General features: G+C 39.6%; 1 protein-coding gene across 2 annotated transcripts in view; it reads left to right on the top strand.

Moving 5' to 3' along the window:
* SLC25A13 (solute carrier family 25 member 13) overlaps positions 1 to 20818 on the top strand; it is a 225507-nt gene that overhangs the window by 182783 nt on the left and 21906 nt on the right. For both annotated transcript variants that reach the window (XM_006157502.3, XM_006157501.3), the window contains exon 15: positions 11690 to 11828. In XM_006157502.3, coding sequence (XP_006157564.1) covers positions 11690 to 11828 — 139 coding nt within the window. The remainder of the gene's footprint in view (positions 1 to 11689; positions 11829 to 20818) is intronic.

The raw sequence follows: 20818 nt of genomic DNA, 5'->3' as shown, positions 1-20818 counted from the left end.
AAACGTTTCAAACCTTATATTTGATCAGGACAAATATCCAAAACATCTAAGGAACTTCTACCACTCAATAGCAAAAGAAAAAAATCTTATTTCAAAAATAAACTTGAAATCAGCAGATGGTTTGGTTGTTTAGGGACTGCTCCCACATGACCAAATCTGTGGTTCAAGTCCCAGACCTAGCAGCTTGAAAAACACATCTGGCACAAGTGTATGTGCGTCCAAAAATCCTAAAAGGAGACTGGAGGATGAGATATTGTGATGTGGCCATACCCCATGGAGAGGGGGACTTTTCACTTTCCCTTTTTCTCTGCCTCTGTCTTTCTTTGGGAACTAGGGTAGATTTAGTAGACATTTTGCCAAAGAAGACACACAGATGGCAGAAAGATGCTCAGAATCACTAATCATCAGGGAAATGCAAATCAAAACCACAGTGACACATCACTTTGCACTTGTTAGGATAGCCATTGTCAAAAATCAAGACCTAGCATAATGGCATAGTAGTTAGAAAATTAAACTGCAGTGCTGGAAGTCATATGACCGAGCATGGGTTTGGATCACCAGGTAGCCTTGAAAGCACATTAGGTATGTGTGAAGAGCTAGAAGATTAATAAGAAGGTAATTGTAGTGTGATGAGACCTTATCAAAGGCGCCTCTTTGTCTCTCTCTCTCTCTCTCTCTCTAGTGTTTATGTGCTGTCATGAATAACAAAATAAAATTAAAAACACAGAAGATGTTGGAGAGGTTGTGGAGAAATTGGAATCCTTATGCACTGAAGATAGATATGTAAAATGGTAGTTACTATGGAAAACCATATGGAGTTTTCTCAAAAAGTTAAAAATAGAATTACCATATGATCTAGCAGACCCACTCTGAGTATACATTCAAAAAACTTGAAATCAGGATTTCAAAAAGATATGGGACCAGCAGTTAGCATAATGGCTATGTCGCTGGACTCCCATGTAGATGACCGTGGGTCAAGTCCCGGACCCAGTGGCTTAAACTCACGCCAGGCACCTGTGCGTGCATGCCCAAGATCCCGAGAGGAGAATGGAGGAGAAGGGATTGTGGCATGGCCATCCTCCCTGGGGGGTGATTTCTTGCTTTCTGTCTCTCTGTCTCTCTCTGTCTGTCTGGCAAGCACACGTGCCCTATAGCAAAAACCTCTCCAAAAAAAAAAAAAGATATCATTCTTACTGTAACATTATTTACAGTAGAAAAGATATGGAAACAACTCAAATGTCTACCAACATATGAATAAAGAAAATGTAATATAATCACAAATTGGAATATTAGTCAGTCTTAAAAAAAAAAAGGAAAGGAAAATCCTGCCATTTGTGACAGCCTGGATGAACCTAGAAGACATTGTACTAAGTGAAATAAGATAGTTTTTAACCACTATGACACCTGCTGGCCCCTATTTTTATTTTTTTGATGTTGTGAGAAACTGAAGCTGGGAATTTATCTTAGTCTTGAATTGATAGTGCTTCTAGGTACCGGACAGAAGCAAACATTGTTCCTCTCTAGAGAAACCTACTTTCAACCCAGACCTCAAAAAATGTTCATAGATGACATTTGAAGGAAAATTAACAGCTCACAATCAAAAATCTCAAGACACCCAAGGAAATAGGTACTTTAAGAAGAGAGAGTGCACCAACTGGTGGCATGATAGTTAAGGCAGCTGGATCCCACATGGCTAACTGCATTGTTTGAGTCCCAGACCTGGTGGCTTGAAAAACACACCAAGTACACACGCATGCATTCCCAGAACCCCCAAAGGGGAATGGAGAAGGGATTTTGGCAGGACACACCCACAGAGGATGCTTTCTCTCTGCCTCTTCCACCACCCCCGCAAGCACATGCACCCTATAGCAAAATTTTAAAAAAAGAAAAGCAAAATCAACAGGGAATATTTTAAACCTACGAAATTAAAAATTGTTTAAATGATCTAAAATAAAATAAATGTTTTTGTTTTAAAAATTAAGAAAGATGAGCATATTTATAATAATCAAAATATTACATTTAACAAATAGATTTAACAGATTAAACACAGATAAAGAGAAAACTAGTAAATTAGGAGATAAAATATTATTCAGAATGTATTTCCAAGAGACAGAGATTGAGACATAAAGGAAAGTGTGAGATGAGCTAGTAGATATAATAGAAAACCTGGGCCCGGCCCGATGGTACAGTTGGTAGTGAACTGAACTGCAGTGCTCTTCACGCATGGCCAACCAGAGGTCTGGATCCCTGGGTTGGCCTAAAAACATGCCAGGCATGCACAAAGGCATTCAAGATCTTATGAACCTGAGTAGTAAAAAAAGGGGATTGTGGCATGATGCAGGGGTCTCTCTAATGCATGTATTCTCAATCATCAATAAAATAAATAAGCATTAACAAAAATATCAAAAATAAGGGAGAAATGATGGCTGAAGATTTTCCAGAACTAATGAAAGCTATTAATCTGTAGACCAAGAAATACAACAAATTGCAAGAGTGATAAATAAAACCTCAGAACTAAACACATCAGAGTAAAACTGCTGAACATAAAAACTAAACAGAGCCCTGAAATGACCCAAGAGGAAAGCACATTGCCTTCAAAGAGGCAACAGACAACTGTCGAACTGACAAGCAACTGAAAAACAGGAATAGTGGAAGCCAGATATCTTCAATGTGAGGAGGAAAAACACTTTCAGTTACATACTCTGTGAAAACATGTTTCAGAAACAAGGGTAAAATAAATGCATTTTTTTAAAAACTAACAAAACTCGGAAAATATATCACCAGCAGAATCTTAATAAAGGAAATTCAAGAGTATACTTTAGATGGAAGGGAAGTGATTGCAGGTGGAGGTCCACCAGGAATGAAAAGCAAAGAAAGTGGTGAATATTTAGTTCAAATTATATTGTGCTAATTTATATTTAAAAAAAAAATGGACCATCAGGTGTGATAGTTAAGGAACTGGACTCCCCCATGGCCAACCATGGTCTGAATCCCAGGCCTGGCAACTTGAAAATCATGCCAAGTACACATGTATGCATGCCCAAAATCCCAGGAAAAGAATGGAGAAGGGATTGCGGCATGACCATCCTCCCTGAAGGGTGATTTCTACACTTTCCCTCTCTCTGTCTCTGCCTCTGTCTCTCTCTCTCTCTCTCTTCAGTGAGCACATGTGCACTGTGGCAAAAACCTAAAAACGAAACAACACAAAACAACTACACATACATATGCATGAGGTGTTTTCAAAAAGTTTATAGAAATGTGTGTTATAAAAAACTATGCATAGTTGGGGCCAGCAGATAGTATAGCAGTTACATTGCTGGGCTCCCACATGGCCAACTACAGTCTGAGTCCCAGGCCGATGGCTTGAAATATGCCAGGCATGTGCGCATGTGTGCCAAAGATCCCTGGAAAAGAGTAGAGGAGAAGGTATTATGGCACGGCCATCCCTCTGGGAAGTGATTTCTCAATTTGTGTCTCACTGTCTCTGTGTGTGTCTCTCTCTCCTCAGTGAAAGCACATACCCTAAGGCTAAAAACCTCTTAAGAAAAAGAGAAAAACAAAAAACAACTATGCATGGCATTCCAAAATTTTTACACCAAAATAAACTCATACTTTAATTCCATTTTTTCATGAACTTCTTAAAGTGCCCCCATGCAAAATGCACATGTGAGTGTGTGAGTTTAAAATGGTAACTATATGTGCTTAATTTTTTAAAGCTGGAGTTAAAATTTGTAATGATAAAGTGAGGGTTGCATTTAAGTAGTTTAAAGTATAATATACTATTATACAGGAGGAAGATAAAGATAACAAAAACTACAATAAGGTAGGCATGCATATTACAATCTCCAGAATAAACGCATGGGGTAGAAATATACTTTGCAGTTTTCAAACGAGGTAATGGTGGGGAGAGGGCAGGTGTGGGAAGAAGACAAGAAAAGTAATGAAAAACCAAAAAGGTAGGATAGGTTTTACTGATTAGCCTTGCAAAGATGACAAGACTGCAGCATGCAGACTAAAACCGCATGTGATAAAACCTTGTGCCACTTACAGGGTTTCCAATCCATCTAAATAATGAGCAGCACTGATGGCAAAACAACATGCATAGAGTAGTAGAGAACCAGAATTGCCACATGTGGCATTTTCTGCAGAAATCCTAGAGTGCCCAAGATTATTTTATTTGCGTTGCAATGAAATCAAACAGAAACCGTGCCCTGAAAGTCCCTCAACTAAAACAACCAGTAGTACCTATTCTTATCTTATTTCAAATCCAAGTAAGTTCAGTGTTCACTCACATCAAGTCCATCACTGACTGGTTTATTTCATTTTAATGCCACTGGCACAGTCACATAACAAGTCTCGGCACCTGTTTCTCAGCAAAATGCTGAAACTCACACTGTTTCTATCCCAGGTTATGGTGGCATCCAGCCATTACCTGACTGGCCAGGAGAGCTGCAGCCAGACTGTGTATCGAAGGGTTAACTTGCTTGGGGGAAACCAAGAGGAACGCTGAGGGATCAAGACATGACATGCGGCTCATTGTTTGTAGCTCCAGGATCAAAATATACAATTATACATGCCAAATAAATTCTAAACCTGTAAGGTAGGAAAAGAGGGGTGGCCCTGACAACAGGTGCCAGAAGCATTAAATAACCTTCCTAGACAAGGTGCACCTCTGTTGTCTTGAATGCTGCGGGGTCCCCCGGTCTGGCATTTCCCCCCATGCTAGACAATGTGCATTCACTGCTGGAGTCTCTGTTAAGCCTCCGTCTCCCAGACCTGCTGGCTCCTGGTGCTGGGCGACACAGAGGTGCCTTTGTGAGTGTAATTACCTTTCCCTATTCGAAATAGTCTGTTTAGAGCTGTGTTTGCAGGTACAGCTACAATAAGCAGGAATTAGCATGCAAAAAGACCTGCCCTGGCCCTGACTTCTTTATCAGCACCATCCTTCATGTTTGGGTTTGAGTTTTTTCCTCTTTGGATTGATTGGACAGGTGTGATACCATCCAAGATGAAGAGCTTTAAAGGAAGGAAAAAATGAGTTGGAGATAGGGAAATGTGTGTGTGTGTGTAAGAGAGAACGAGAGAAAGAGGGGGGGTGGAGAAGTCCTGTTGTGTTGCATCTTTTGATGATTTCATGCCAGGCAGAGCTGCCAGGGTAAACTTGAATGGATGATTCCAGCAATGTAAGAATTGGTTAAAGCTCCCTTGGGCTTTCAACACAATGCTCACATCAAAAAGGTATGAAAAGCAAAATAAATGATTTTTTAGTTGTGATGATACTGCTGCCAGCATCTTTAAGCCTGTCTAATTGGCCTGTGTCAATTGTGGACTATTAACTTGAAGTTAAGTGAGACCTCCCCTTAAAGAAGCTTTTCTAGATTTTAAATAGAAGGATGATAAAGAGACTTTCGAGTGGTACCGACCTGGAACGGAGCCAGTGTCCATAATTAAACTAGATGTGCATTTTGAGTCAAATTTATTTATGTGTATGTTTATTATGAAATTCTTTTTTTTTTCATTCCTGTCTATTTATTAGTGTTTCTTCTATTTTAAAAGAGAAAAACAACTTTCCTTCTTTGCAGAGAATACTTTAAAGAATAGTTAAGAGACTAGAGGGTTGTATTTTTCTATTTATTAATTTTCCCCAAATGATTTTATTGTGTGCACAAAGGAAAATCAGGGCCGGTAGATGGGCAGGGCTGCCTAGAGAGCTGGTAAAAGAGACTTACGGCACGAAAATGAGGGAATTTTCTTACACGGCAGGAACATTTAAAGATTTGTTTTAAGTGGCACACACACTTTGTAATTTATTAATTTTTTAATGGCCAAAGTAATTATTTTTGTGTTGCTGACGCAGGCACTAGGGCAGCATGGAATGTTTCCCTTTATTATGAAGTTGCCTATTCAGAATGGCTGATCACTTGGTAAAAATTATACATCAGGCAGAGAATTCAAGTCAAACAGGTTTGTGTTTTGATGTAGGATTGGAGAATAGGTGTTCACCACAAGGTGAAGGATTTATCAAGGAATCTGGGAGAGAAACATTTTCACCCTTCAAACTTTAAAAGCCTTTTTAACATCCTGCTTCCCTTTTCATTGTGCAGGAGCAACAGGTCAGGTGTTGCCTAAGGCAGCCTGACAAATTGGCATCTGCCTTTGTGCCTAAGACCTAAAGGAAGTAGTGAGGAAAAGGGGGTCAGGGAAATTTAATAAACTTGTGCCTTTTTCTCCAACCTTTTGCTAAGTTAGCTTTCCTTGGGAATTGGGCTTTCATGCCTTGCGTGCAAAAAAGAAGGAAGAGCTACCTCCTGCAATAGAGAATGATTTGCTCCAGGGAGGCAACTGAGCAGGTGCCGGGAGAAGCAGGGAAACAGCTTCCTGGTCACCACACTTGTCCCTTAGTTTGTATTGTAGTGCATGTTTTGCACAGGACCTTCAGCTGTTGCCTTGTTTATTCCTAAAGCTCCAGTCCCCCCAACCCCCTAGAGAAGGTGACTTTGGTATATGTGACAGGTGAGAAAGGTTCAGAGCTTGATTTCTTCTGCTCTCGGTGCTCCTCACATGGCTGTGCAAAAACACAGGGGATGATTGCACCAAGTGTTTCTTCCCTTCTTGGTAGAAGGAAATTTGCATTGTTCAAGGTCTTAACGTGCTAGCAAGGCTGTCCTGCATTTGTGGAACAGGGATGGTAGTTGACCTTTAAGTTCTTCTTTGTCGACTTTTCCATTTCTTCATTTTCCCTAGGTGATCAGTCAGAAATCTGAGACTTCTGACATATCCTAACATTTTTCTAGTTTGTGTGAATCATTGGACCTTATTGCCTGATGCCTGGAAGGAAAAGTGCAACATATTCTCTGTCATTTCCTTTTAGTGCTACATGGTGCAGTTCTCCCGTTTCCTCATTCATGTTCTTTTGCATTTGTTTTAATGCCAGATGGCATGTGTACACGTAAAAGAGAAGATAAGAGAGAAAGCACTCCCCCACACACTGGGCTTTCTCATGCTACAATCCTTTTTCCTTCAATTCTCCATCCCATCAAGGTTGTGGGGACATTTGCTTAGGATGTTTTTCAAGCCAGTGGGACCAAGGCTCAAACTCTCGTCAGCCATGTGGGATCCCACTTTCTCTGCACAGCGTTTAACTGTTGCACTGTGGAGCTAGCTCTTGTTTATTTTTGTATCAAGCTATTTTTTCTTCTCTGCCATGTAAATTGTTATGCAACATCTCTTGAAGTGCATGACTCCTCTTCCTAGGGAAGATGGGGTAGGTGATTTACCCTCATGATTTCAGAAAAGGAAGGGAAGGCTCTGATACTGGAATATTCCTTCTTGGACAGATCCAGAGGATTCTTCATGTGTCCCGATCTTTCTTATAGTTCATGGGCATTTCTAATTTCCAGTCATGCATTCTGTGGCTTTCTGATCATATTGGAGCCACATAGCATAAGATATGCTAATCTCTGTCTTCCTCTTTCTCCATCTCATATTCCAGTACAAAACTATTGACTAATTTCTCCTAAGTTTTTATTTTGTATCCCCAACAATAATGTATCTTTGTTTGAAAAGCTAAAAGCTTGATCTTGATTTTGTTTGAAAAGCTAAAAGCTTGATTCGATTTCCAATACATTTGTTCTTATAGAAACCTGACAACATATCTCAAAGTCTCTTATTTCTCTTTCTGCTTGTGTTTTTTTCTATGCCAATTGGCAAAACAAAATTCATGGCATCAGGAACATGGCTTAGGCCCTGACAGCCAAAGATATTGCCAAATGTTATATAAATTAAATTGGACAGTAGCTCCTGGCCTCTGCTTGCTTACAATCTGAAATAAGCAATGCTGACATAGGCAGATACAAGGGCATGGAGGAAACTCACAACAGTATTAAGAAAGTGTAGACAGCATGGAGCCATGTGGAATCTACTCCACGTCTGTCTTCTAGTTAAAGGATCTTCAGTGGAGAGGGCGGTATCTGGAGTTTAAATGAATGACGAGGTGGTATTTAAAAGCTTGATGTTTTCAGCTTAGCGGTCATCAAAGAAGATGCAGAGTGATAGGTGTACCTTAATCGATCAAATGAATGGGGCATTGAGTAGCTTTACCTGTGAGGCATCAAGCTGACTAAACAGAGGAAACTAAGAAAATAAAGTCCTTACAAAGCTTTGACAAGGTGAGAAAATTGGAACTAGTGTGCAGGATAGCCAAAACCAAAGATGGCAGTAGAGTTTTTGACACAACAAATAGGAAATTTAGGCAACATAGTGAAAGAATGAAGGTGATATTAGATCATACCTGGTTAAACAAAACAAAACAAAAACCATACATGGTGAATTTAAGGAGAAGAAAAGACATAACCCAGAACCACTCAAGCATAGTCTCAACTACAGAATGGTTGTTAATATTTGTTGACTGAAATACTCCAAAACATTTACAGTCCTTGCAGTGGCTACTGCTAACTGGTGAAGAATATAAGCAATTAAAAATTTTAATACTTTTCAATGTTTTCTATGATAAGCACTTAATATTTTATAATCACAGGAAAAAAATGAGAAGGGAAAAATATTATGAGCACAAAGCAAGTAAATAAGATCACAAACTGAAGCTCAGCTATAAGACACAAATATTGGGACATAAGGTTAAAAAATAAAACTAACAGATACAGTAAGAAGCAAAATTTGTGAGGAGGATTATACCAGCCTAAGAATGTACTCCAGAGCCAGCAGGTGATGTGGTGGTTAAGGCACAGGATTGCCACATGGTTGACTGCAGTTTCAATCCCAGACTCACCAGCTTGAAAATCACATAGTGTGTGTGTGTGTGTGTGTGTGTGTGTGTGTGTGTGTGTGCCCAAAATCCTGGTAGGAGAATGGAAGAGAAGGGGTTATAACATGGCCATTCCTTTTGGGAGCTTTTTTCTTTTGTTTTTTCCTTTTAAATAATTTATTCATTTTAATTTATTCTTTTTATCTTTTTAATTTGACCAGAGAGTGAGAGAGAAATAGGGAAAGCAAGAAAGCAAGCCATCAGGTCTGGGACCCAAACGGTGGCCGGCCATGTGCGAGTCCAGCGCCTCAACCACCGTGCCACCTGCTGGCTCCCTGGGGGGTGATTTCTCGCTTTCTGTCTGTCTATCTCTCTCTGTCTTTCTGGCGAGTGCACACACCCTATAGCAAAAATCTAAAACAAACTCCAAAGCAATTTGTTTAGAAAGTCAATAACATGGCAGTATCTTTTACTATAAATTGATGAAGCCAGACATGAACATTTAACTCATCTTCATTTTAGTTGGTTATTTAGTATCTAACTTAAATATCTTCTGGACAGAATCTACATGTCAACAGGTATTGACAGTTAGCAAAATTTTGTAGGAAGGCTTGGAGGCCAGAAGGGTAAAGGAAAAGGAAATAGAAACTATGGGATGATTGTGTTACCCTTATATAGCAACTGTCAGAATTATAAAGTTTCCCGTTAATTTATTTTTTTCCATGAGAGAGGAGGAAAGCAAGATAGGAAGGGAGATAGAAAAAGAAAACACCTCCCAAAGAGGGTCATCATACTGCGATGCAATCCAACTCTCAGCCTCAGCCAGCCAGGAACACAGGCATATCCATGTACCTAGTGTGCACAGGGGAACTTGGAATAGAACCTAAGACTCTCCCATATGGCCTCAGCATCTTGGAGCATGACTTAATGCTACATCACTGTGACTGGTCCAAATTATAACTTTAAAAAAAAAAGAACGAGTCATTAAAGGAGAGTATTGGATGCTACACACGAATGTAGACATTGTACTTTTCCTGTTGAAGAAGCTGGGGAAGGTAGAAAAAGCTCTTAGAGCCCTGAATTTTGGACTGGTCTTTCGAGCCAAAATGTCATTTGAACAGGTCAAGGATATGGCCCTCAGTAGATGTACACTTGATAGGCTAACTCTCCTCGGCACCAGTTTGCAGTTATATAAGATTAGGAGCTTTGATGTGGCGGATATTGCTTTCTTAATTTGAGATAGACATTTACCATTTGGGGGATGAATGAGATTCAGAAGCATGGGCTGATTGGCAGGACAGGAGGTGGAGCTGTCCTTTGTTGAGTATCTGTATGCGAAGTAATCAGAAGAATGTTTAATACAGCCAGGGGTGAACTGATGAAGGAGTAGCCAACATGACAGAATACAGATTCCAAGCATTTGTTCTGGTTGGAAGGATGAGCCAAACTAGGATGGAATTTAATAGGATTAAACATAAAGTCTGGCTTATGTTACTTGTGTAAGCCAACCCATTAAGTTACAATAGACTTGGGTTAATAGAAGTTCATACATTTAAAAACTAAGGGTTTTATTGCCCACAAGCTCAATTTGTGTCTGGAGTAAAATGTGGGTGTCAGAAAAACAAAGACTTTAGTAACAGATGTGTGATGTTAAAGAACTTTGACAGATTGGAACCTCGCATCAGACAAAAATACCCTAGGCATGGCATTACCAGACCTCCATAAATGTCACTGGGTGTGGCCAGACCTTTTGAATACGGGCAGATTCATTATTTCCTTTGGGGGAATCTCAGTATTTGATGGAAATTTTTAGGTATTAGAAATTTGTGAAAGAAATGATATTAAATCATTAAGTGTTGAAAAGGGGTGATTTCCTTTCCATTCAGTCTACCCAAAATGCAATAAATGTGTGGTGGTTTTCATCAAAATATCATATCCTATTTCTGTATACCCATCAGTTCTCAGGGCTCCAACATGGCATTATTTTGGCACCAGAATTTATTTGGTGAGGACCTTGCTCTAGGGCATGGTTGTCCTACACATAGCCCTTAAATGTGTCAGAATTATTATAAATAGTTTAGGGATTTAAAGAAGGCATTTATCAATGTTTTATAAACCCTACATGGCAGGTAAGTGTATGAGTAAATTCAGAGGATTCATGAACCACCTACCTGAAAAGATATATTATTTTTATGTGTGTAATTTTTTCTGGGAAAGACTCTAACACTTACACCAGATTCTCAAACAACACACACACACACACACACACACACACACACACAATCCTATTTTTTCCACCACATGGTTTGTCTGCTTCCTGATGTATAAACAAAGAGGCATCTTTCCTTATCTCTTGACACCAGAAAACCTATGTTCCTTGAGGCACCACTGACTTGCTACCAGTTGGGATTTTGTTTGGTTTGGTTTTTTTTGGTAATACTCTCTTTATTTAATTCTATCTATTTATGTATGTATATCTGTATGTAGTTTTACCAGAGGGCATGTGCACATGTCTTTCAAGCCCCTGAGTCTAGGACTTGAACCACACTATTGGCCATGTGGGATTCAGCCACCTTAATCACCATATCACCAGCTAGCCCACTAACAGTAGAGATTTAAAAGAAAGTCATAAACAGAGTTCCAAAATTTTTTTAATTGAAATCTTAGCAATCTTAGCATTAGAATCAATGAAAACTTTCTACCTCTTTCTCACAACACACAACAAAGCTAGTTTTATTTTAAAAAACAAAATTCAGATTTACTACTTGTAGAATTTGGACTATTTTTTTCTGTTCCCCTTTCAGCTGTGAGTACAGATTTGGTCTTCTCCAGGAATATTTTGTTCTGAGGTGAGTTCCAAAGAAGCTTGATCTTCTCAATAGGATATGTGTTTCATGTGGTTTTGTTCCTTCCTTTTCCAATGTGCAGGGTGCCAAAGCATGCTTTCTGCGGGACATTCCTTTCTCAGCCATCTACTTCCCGTGCTATGCTCATGTGAAGGCTTCCTTTGCAAATGAAGATGGGCAGATCAGCCCAGGAAGCCTGCTCTTAGCTGGTGCTATAGCTGGTGAGTGTCCCTCATAGAGTTCTGTGGCTTTCCCCACCTGCTGTCCTGGCCCTCACTGACCTCTGTCCACCCATATGACTACACTGCAATTTTTGCCTATAGTTCTTGATCGGGTACATATGAGTTGGCTATAGATTGCTTCAAATAGCTGCTAAAAAGAAAGGGGGAAAAATCAATCTTAATTCTAACAGACTAGATTTTTTTTTTTTTTTTTTGGAGAGATTTTCACTGTAGGGCGCGTGCGCTCGCCAGACAGACAGAGAGAGACATAGAGACAGAAAGCGAGAAATCACCCCCCAGGGGGGATGGTCACGCCGCAATCCCTTCTCCTCCATTCTCCTCTCGGGATCTTGGGCACGCACGCACACGCGCCCGGTGTGAGTTTTAAGCCACCGGGTCCGGGACACGAACCGCGGTCGACTACGTGGGAATCCAGCGACATAGCCATTACGCTAACTGCTGGTTCCCCAGACTAGATTATTAAGCAACTTTAGTTTCTTAACTCTAGAAAAGGCTCATGAGATAGTGGTTCATTTTGTGGTGTGTTTAGATTCCAATTCAAGTTTCATATCACTTCATAGTTTACTTTATAGCCTAAGAATGACAGCTGTTCAGCCAGAAGTTCATTGAATTTGAATAGTTGTGCCTTTGTGTCTAAACATAATAGTGTGTAAAAGCTTATCCAGAACTTAAACAATAGTTATTATATCAATAATTAGATCAAAGAAATTCAGTAAAATCAGAAATGATCTGAACTGATAAGATAATCTTCTTGGGAACAGCAGTAGATGGTGTAATGATTAGATCCGCTGGACTCCCACGTGGTTGACCACGGTTCAAGTCCTGGACCCGACGGCTTAAAACTCATGCTCGGAGTGTGTGTATGCTTGTCCAAAATCCCAAGAGGAGAATGGCGGAGAAGGGATTGTGACGTGGCCATCTCCCCTGGGGAGTGATGTCTCACTTTCTGTCTCTGTCTATAACAAAACCTATAGACACTCACTCTACAGCAAAAATCTCTCTTTTTTTTTTTTTCTTTTTGGAGAGGTTTTTGCTATAGGGCATGTGCACTCACCAGACAGACAGAGAGAGACATAGAGACAGAAAACAAGAAATCACCCCCCAGGGGGGATGGTCACACCGCAATCCCTTCTCCTCCATTCTCCTCTCGGGATCTTGGGTCCAGGACGTGAATCGCGGTCAACTACGTGGGAGTCCAGCGACATAGCCATTACGCTAACTGCTGGTTCCCACAAAAATCTCTCTTAAAAATAAAAAAATAAATAAAGATATGCTTCTTTTTTCCCAGCTGAATAAAGTTATAAGAAAGGGGATGATTAATAAACCATATACAGAAATAACTCTTTTGTTTTGTTTTGTTTTGTTTTGTTTTTTCAATGATCTATTGACAATAATGTAAGGGAAAAAATAGCCGCAATAGTGATCAGTTTCTTCTTTGATGTCCCTCTTTATCCAAGGACTCTAAAGCTGGGGACAGTCTGGATTAGCTTCTCCAGGTGGTGACCAATAGTTAATGAGCTAACCCTAAGGCAGTCTTAGGATGCCTGGCCCCAAAAACATTTTTGATAAAGGTGTTTTTTCCCATCAGATAATGTGGCCAGAGTCTCTTACAAAAGACAGCATGAAAACAACTCCTAGCTTTGAGAAGTTGTTTGCTGTTTTGTGTACACCCCACACCCACTACCCATCCCCCTGGGGAACCCCTGGAGTCAGGAACCCATGTAGCTCCTTCTTAATTCTTAGTTAATCCCTGTTCTTAGATTCTAGTGATATTGATGGATGAGGCAGGACTGTCTTTTCCTGTCTGCTTAGGACCCTAGTCGTTTGAGTAGCAATGAGACTGCCATACTTAACAGTAAGATGTCATGACTTCGAGACTATAGAATTCCTCATTTAAATCACAACCTGGTCATTGACTCTTTGTGCACTGTATAACTTATTCACATATTTTTTTTAATGAGAACAGTTTTTGACCCAAAAGGTTATAACAATTTATTTCAAATTACTTACTTGAAATAGTGGAGGATCTAAAGGCGATACCTATTGTGGGACTTTGGGCAAGTTACTTAACTTCTCCTAAGCCTTACTTTCCTCAGCTATAAATGGAGATCATGTTCGTACCTAGTGTAGAGTATAGTTGTAAGGCTCAAATGAGAGTATCCATGGGAGGGACTTAATGCCTAGTGTAGAGTAAATGCTCAGTAAATGTTAGCCAATATTATATTCTGAATTCTCTGTTAATCCCTCCGTAAATCAGTTGTGAAGTTAGACTCTAAGTCACGGAGCTCAGATCAAGTTCTAGTTCTTTTTCCTAAGCCTCATTTTCTGCACGCCACAAAAAGATTATGTTTAACTCTTCTCTTGGAAAAGATAGGTATCTAGAGCAATTCATTGCTGTGTAGAGGCTTCGTAGGTAATCCAGGCTACCAAAGCTATAGAAGTCACTCTGGTTTGTTTTTTTGTTTTTTCTCTTTTAAAGTTTGTTTTCTTTCTTCTAATTTTTTTTTTATGACTATGAAAGTATTAGTACTCATTGTAAAATATTTGGAAAGTGTCAGAAAGGGGAAATAAGAAAATATCATCCAGTATGCCATTAGTCTAAGATAATTACAATTAACGTTGTTACTAATCTTTCCTTCTTGGCTGTTTTTTAATAGAATTGTGATCACGTTGTGCTATATGTAGTGTTCACTTAATATTAGATTTTAAGCATTGTTAGCCATCATAGCAAAATGGGTAATGGCATGTGCTATGTAGTCAGACTACCAACTACAAATTCCAGTTTCCCCACTTAGAACTGAGTGACCTGCACATGTTTTTTTAGTCACTCTCTGACTGTTTCTTCATCTAGATACAGGGATAAGAACGGCTTAGTATCACAAGATTATTATAGGGATTTAGTGAATTAATAAATATCAAGATCCAAGATAGTACCTGGCATATAATATGCATTACAGAATGTTTGATAATAGTAGTACTTTTATCATATATCATTTAAAACTTTGTGGTTTTTGTTTTGTTTTGTTTAGTTTTGCCAGAGTGCACATGCATTCACTGGAGAGAGATAAAGAGAAGGGAAAAGTGAGGAAGCATCCTCTTCCATGGGAAATTATCAGACTTGCAGTCCCTTCTCCATTTCTCTCTCCATTATTTATTTTGGACATGCATGCACACATGCCCACTGTATTTTTCAAGCCACTGGATATGGAACTTGAACTGTGCAGTTGGTCATGTGGGATCCAGTCACCTTAACCACCCCAACGTATACTGGCCTTCTCATTTAAAGCTTTCTAAACATACTTTTTTCATTGTATATTATCTATTTCCCAATCTTAGCTACTTAATTTTTTTCTGAAAGAAATTTAAATAAGTGATTTTATTAAAGAAAATCTTTGCGCTTTAAGACCTTTATCCTATTTTGAATCTTTTATTTTAGAGAAATAGATTCACTGACATGAGTTTGTTGATAAAAGATCTGATTTGTTTTTGAGGTATTGCTGCCATGTTCTTGAAACCGAAGTAGTTGGCATCCTCATGCTGCTGCTGTTGTAACCCTATGGTTGTCCTGTTGTCTCTCCAGATACTTTTTGTATTGGGTTACTGTAAAGGTCATAACATATTTTTGCATAGAAAATACATCACAACTTTTCCAATGACCCAACATTATCTGTTCCTGCATACCAGATTGCCCCAAATTGTATCAACTTAAAACAACAAATATTGATTATTTCACAGTTTCCGTGGGTCTGGAAATAGGTGCTTGTTGAATGTCTCTGACTCAAGGGCTATCATGAAGTTACAATCAAAGTGGCAGCCAGGGCTCTGGAAGGCTTAACTGAAGTTGGAGGATCCATTATTCAAGATGGTACAATCACATGGTTTTTGGCAGGAGGCCTCAGTTCCTTGCTATAAGGACCTTTCCATAGGCCATCTTGAATATCCTCATGACATGATAGCTAGCTTACCCAAAGCAAGATCTGGGAGGCAGAGAGAGATGGGGAGAGAAAAGCAGAAGCTGTGCTTACAGTTGTAGCCTTAAGAAGATAATGAACCAATGTAGCAAGGGCATGTATGTCAAGAGGTAAAGATCACCAAGGACCATTTTGAAAGCTACAAATGTTCGATATGTTTTATAGTTTCATATTACTGTTCACCTTTCCTCTAGTCTTCACCTTCCCTGAATAATGGGAAAATACTGGGTCGTCCCAAGAGTCATGATGCATTTTTGCATAGAAAAATATGTCATGACTTTTCTGACAACCCAATATAAGATGTAGTTTGTCATTAATTTTATTCTTCAGAAATAGATCAGCTACAAATCCTGATGACTTAAGTATATTCCACAAATCTACAAAAACTATGTAATAAGAATTAAACTACTTCCTTAATTTAATAACATATCAGGGGCAATGGCAAATGACATAACAACTATCTTCCTTAAAGTTAGGAATAAGACGGGACCAGCAGATAGTGTAATGGCTATGTCGCTGGACTCCCATGTAGTCGACCACGGTTCGTGTCCCGGATCCGTGAGCTTAAAACTCACGCCGGGCACGTGTGCGTGCATGCCCAAGATCCCGAGAGGAGAATGGAGAAGAAGGGATTGTGGCATGGCCATCCCCCCGGGAGGTGATTTCTCACTTTCTGTCTCTCTGTCTCTGTCTGTCTGTCTGGCGAGCGCACACGCCCTATAGCAAAAACCCCTCAAAACACGCATCTAAGAAAAAACCCCAAAAAAAAAAAAAAAAAAGAAAAGAAAAAGGAATAAGATGAGGATGGCTCTCTTGTTCTTGTTACTCAGTCTTATTTTGGAGAGTCCAGTTAGAAATAAGAAAAAGTGATAAAAGAGGAGACAAATGGTAGCCCAGCAGTAAAATGCGATGCTCTGTGAGGCAAACCCACACGGGTCCTTGCTGGTTCTCATCTGGAGGCCCCCCTGATATGCAGAGTGTGCATGTGCCCATGATCCAGGGCTGTCTGAAACATGTAGACTGTGTCATTAAGACCTTACTGGGGTGCTCTCTGTCTTCTCTGTGTGCGTGTGTGTGTGTGTGTGTGTGTGTGTGTGTGTGTGTGTGTCTTGCTTGTTCATGGAAGAAATAAACTTACAAAGAGGCTGGCCCCGTAGTACTATAATTAAGGGAACCAGGTCCTATATGGCCAACCATGGTTCAGATCCCAGCCCCAGTGGCTTGAAAAATACACTGGGTACATGTGTTCACATGCCTTAAGATCCAGAAAGGAGGGAGGAATGGAGAAAAAAGATTATGGTGTGAGAAAAGCCCACTAGGGTGTGATTTCTCTTGTGTTTATGTATTCATACACATACCCTCAAGCATTAAAAAAAAAAAAGAGGAAGAGGCATACATATTAGAAAAGAAATGAAGTTGTCATTACTTACAAATAAAGTTTACATGAAAATGCAAGTTTAAAAAAATATATTTGTTTTAATAAAAAAATTAGTAATGTATTTTGTGGTAAGATAAATGAAAAAAACCCTATATCCAGTGATAATATCCAGTGATAAGAAGTTAACTGAGGTTGTGGGAGGAAGCTGGGTGTCACCTGCCAAGTCCAGAACCTTGCTGGCATGCATACCAGAGAGCTGAATTAAATGAAGAATGGCAAGAAGACTTTGGTTCAGAAATGTTCCCATGCCCACTCTCTAGAAAGTGAGCCCAGAGGGCACCAAATTTTAGGTGCAAGAAGAATCAGGCCCCCGCATTTCCTTTGTGCATACTAGCAAGAGCAAAAGCATTTCCTAAGGAAAACACACACAGAGTATGCAGAGAATCCCAGGATCTTTATTGTCCTTGAGAAAGGAGAAGAGCTTACCTCAAAAGGTAAACATCTTCCTTCTTCTTCCTTTAAAAAAAAAATTTTGCTATAGGGTACTTGCACTCACCAGAGGCAGAGAGAAGAGACTGAGAAAGAAAGTGAGAAAAGCGATCCCCCCACCCCAACTATACCTAAGGGATGCCCTTGCTCCAGTCCCTTCTCCTCCATTCTCCTCTCAGGATTTTGGGCATGCACACACATGCACCTGGCATGATTTTCAAGCCTCCAAACAGTCAGTCATGTATGATCCAGCCACCTTAACTACCTGCCGCTGGCTGCCCCCTTAAGCCTTCTTTTTTGTGTGGAGCTTCATGCAACTACAATGAATAGTTGTTGGCTACTAACTTATTATAAACCAGAAAAGTCTCATGACTACTTTATATATACTATAGTAAATTGCTCTCTTATAGAGTGTGTGTGTGTGCACATGTGCACTGTGTATGTGTTGAACAGCTTTATTATTTAAGTAAGGTGGATCTGTGATTCAATCAATATAATCATGCTTTCTATGTTTTAGTGGTATTAATAATGTCAGTTGTTCAATGAGTACTATCTCATTTTTTTCTTTCCAAAATTATGATCAGTCTTGAAGTTATATTACTTTAGTAATATATAGCTCTTTAATTGAGGTGGTTGTTGGTATCTCAAAATCTACAGAATATTGATTGTTCTTTTTATATTTTCATATCTAGTTAAAAATTGAGAATTTTTTTCTTTTATAAAGGTTTTTGTTTTTGAGTGTGAGCACTCACCAGAAAGAGACAAAAACAGGGAGAGGGAAAGTAAGAAGTCACCCCGCAAGTGGGGGATGGCCACAGTGCAGTCCCTTCTCCAGCCTCCTCTTGGGATCTTGGGCACACATGAACATGCACCCGGCATGAGTTTTCAGCCACAGAGTCCAGGACTCAAACCACAGTCAGCCATGTGGGAGTCTGGCAACATAACCACTATGCCATGTGCTGGCCCTCAAAATCATAAATATCTTTAACACCAAGAACACCTACTCCATTATTTCACATATCTGAATTTATTTTCATTGGCCATAGTATCTCAGCATGTCAGAAGGTAAGGGCTGAGACAAAGGGCCTGAAATTAAGAAACCAATTCTAATTTGTTATAGTTAATATGGTACTTTTTAATCAATGAAGGGTAATTCAATACAGTTTATGAATAATATCAAAAGATAGCTAATACTTCTCAAGTTTTACAGAGTGATCTATCATACCAAATGATTTTTATTGTCAGAATGATAAATAATAAGAGTATATCATACTGGGGACCACCAGTTGGCGTAACGGCCATGTCGCTGGACTCTCATGTAGTCGACCATGGTTCGAGTCCAGGACCCGGTGGCTTAAATTCATGCTGGGCGCATGTGCATGCATGCCCAAGATCCCAAGAGGAGAATAGAGGAGAAGGGACTGCAGCATGGCCATCTCCACTGGGGAGTGATTTTTCACTTTCTGTCTCTCTGTCTCTCTCTGTCTTTCTGGTGAGCACATACACCCTATAGCAAAAACCTCTCCAAACAAGAAAGAAAGAAAAAAAGAAAGAAAGAAAAAGAATATGTCAAACTGAAGTAATGGTCTTGTCTTTGAATTAATTAGCTTAGATTAAGCTTCAACTCAGGAATACCTTTCAAAGCTGTTCAGTAACACAAATATGAAAGTGTTGTATGTATGACTAGTCTTGGTGCCTTGCAAGGGTTAAGAGAGAAGTACTATTGGACAGTTTTATGATGGAGACTTAAAGCTTAAGATAATTTAAAAGCAACACTTAGATCTTAAAAAAAATAAATAATTGAGAGTGGGTTATAGTAATGGACTGCACATATGTAGCCATCTCATCTCTCCTCCCAAATACCTTAAAATTTCAGGATCTACATTTGTAAAATTCTCTATTGACACTAGAAAGTGTTAGTGCCAGCCCTTTGCAGACAGGAAACAGAGCCATGTTGACTCTGAAACTGGACTGAAAAACTACTTCTAATGTAAGAGCTGACCCAGAGAATTTTAACAATAGACTGCCAAGAGTGAAGGTTTTTGGGTAAATCATTGACCTGAACTGGAGAGGCACATTTACTACACAATGACAGAGCTTGGTCCTCCTCATTTCTTTATGGATCTGCAGTCAACCTTTGTCACCTGTTAAAAAAAGCTCAGAGCTATGGGGAACAGCTTAAAACTCACCCTGGGTGCATGTGCATGGATGTCAAAATCCTGAGAAGAAAATGGAGGAGAAGAGATTGCAGCATAGCCATCCACCGTGGCCGGGAGGGAGGGGAGGCGATTTCTCTCTGGTGAGATCATACCCTATAGCAAAAATCTCTCTATTGGAAAAAAAAAAAAAAGCTCAGAGAGCTATATTTAAAGAAAGGGTCCTGGCAAGTGAACGGAACTGAAATAAAGAAAGCTGGGCAAAGCTTAAGGTAATTCTAGACCTTCAGCTCCGATGCAGAAAAAAATAAACTCATGGCAGCTCTTCACAAAGACGAGTATAAAATAATCTTTCTGCCTCTAAAGTGAAGAGATCTCCTTTCAGCAGTTTGCAAGATCCCCACCCCGCCTGTCTGCCTAGTTCCTTGCACCCAGCTAGTAGACCTCATCCAAAGCCCATGGGCCCCCTTTAACCCAGAAAAGAGAGCTGTGCACAGCACAGACCTACAATGCCTGCGATATACTAATCATCCCATCCTTTGAACTTCAGTAGCAGTAGACAGCCAGAGGTCTTCAGCCATGAAGGAGCCACAAGGCAAGTGAACAGAAGAATTACAGAGAAAATCAGCAATTCAAGGGACAGAAGAGAATTTTTACGGACTATAATTAGGCCCCTCAGAGAGATTTGAAAGGAATAATCAGTAAGGAAGTTTTCTTGAAAATTAATAAAAGGATTGCCAAAGTTAAAAATGCAGGGATGGTTCTGAACGATAAAATGGACACAATCAAAGACTAAGGTAGACATCTGGAAAATAAGTCAGGGAAGAAAATCCAGAATGTGGGACAAAAAGACAAAGATGGAAAGTAAGAGAGAACTTAAGAGACATGTAGGATTCATCCAGGAGGTCTAACATCTATTTAATACAAGTTCCCTAGGGAGAAGCCATAGGAGAGAAGTCAGGAATAAATCCGTAA

Source organism: Tupaia chinensis, unplaced genomic scaffold, assembly GCF_000334495.1.
Source record: "Tupaia chinensis unplaced genomic scaffold, TupChi_1.0 Scaffold000544_1, whole genome shotgun sequence".
Lineage (NCBI taxonomy): Eukaryota > Metazoa > Chordata > Mammalia > Scandentia > Tupaiidae > Tupaia > Tupaia belangeri.
Note: the sequence above shows the minus strand (reverse complement) of the source record. Positions and strands in the feature narration are given on the sequence as shown.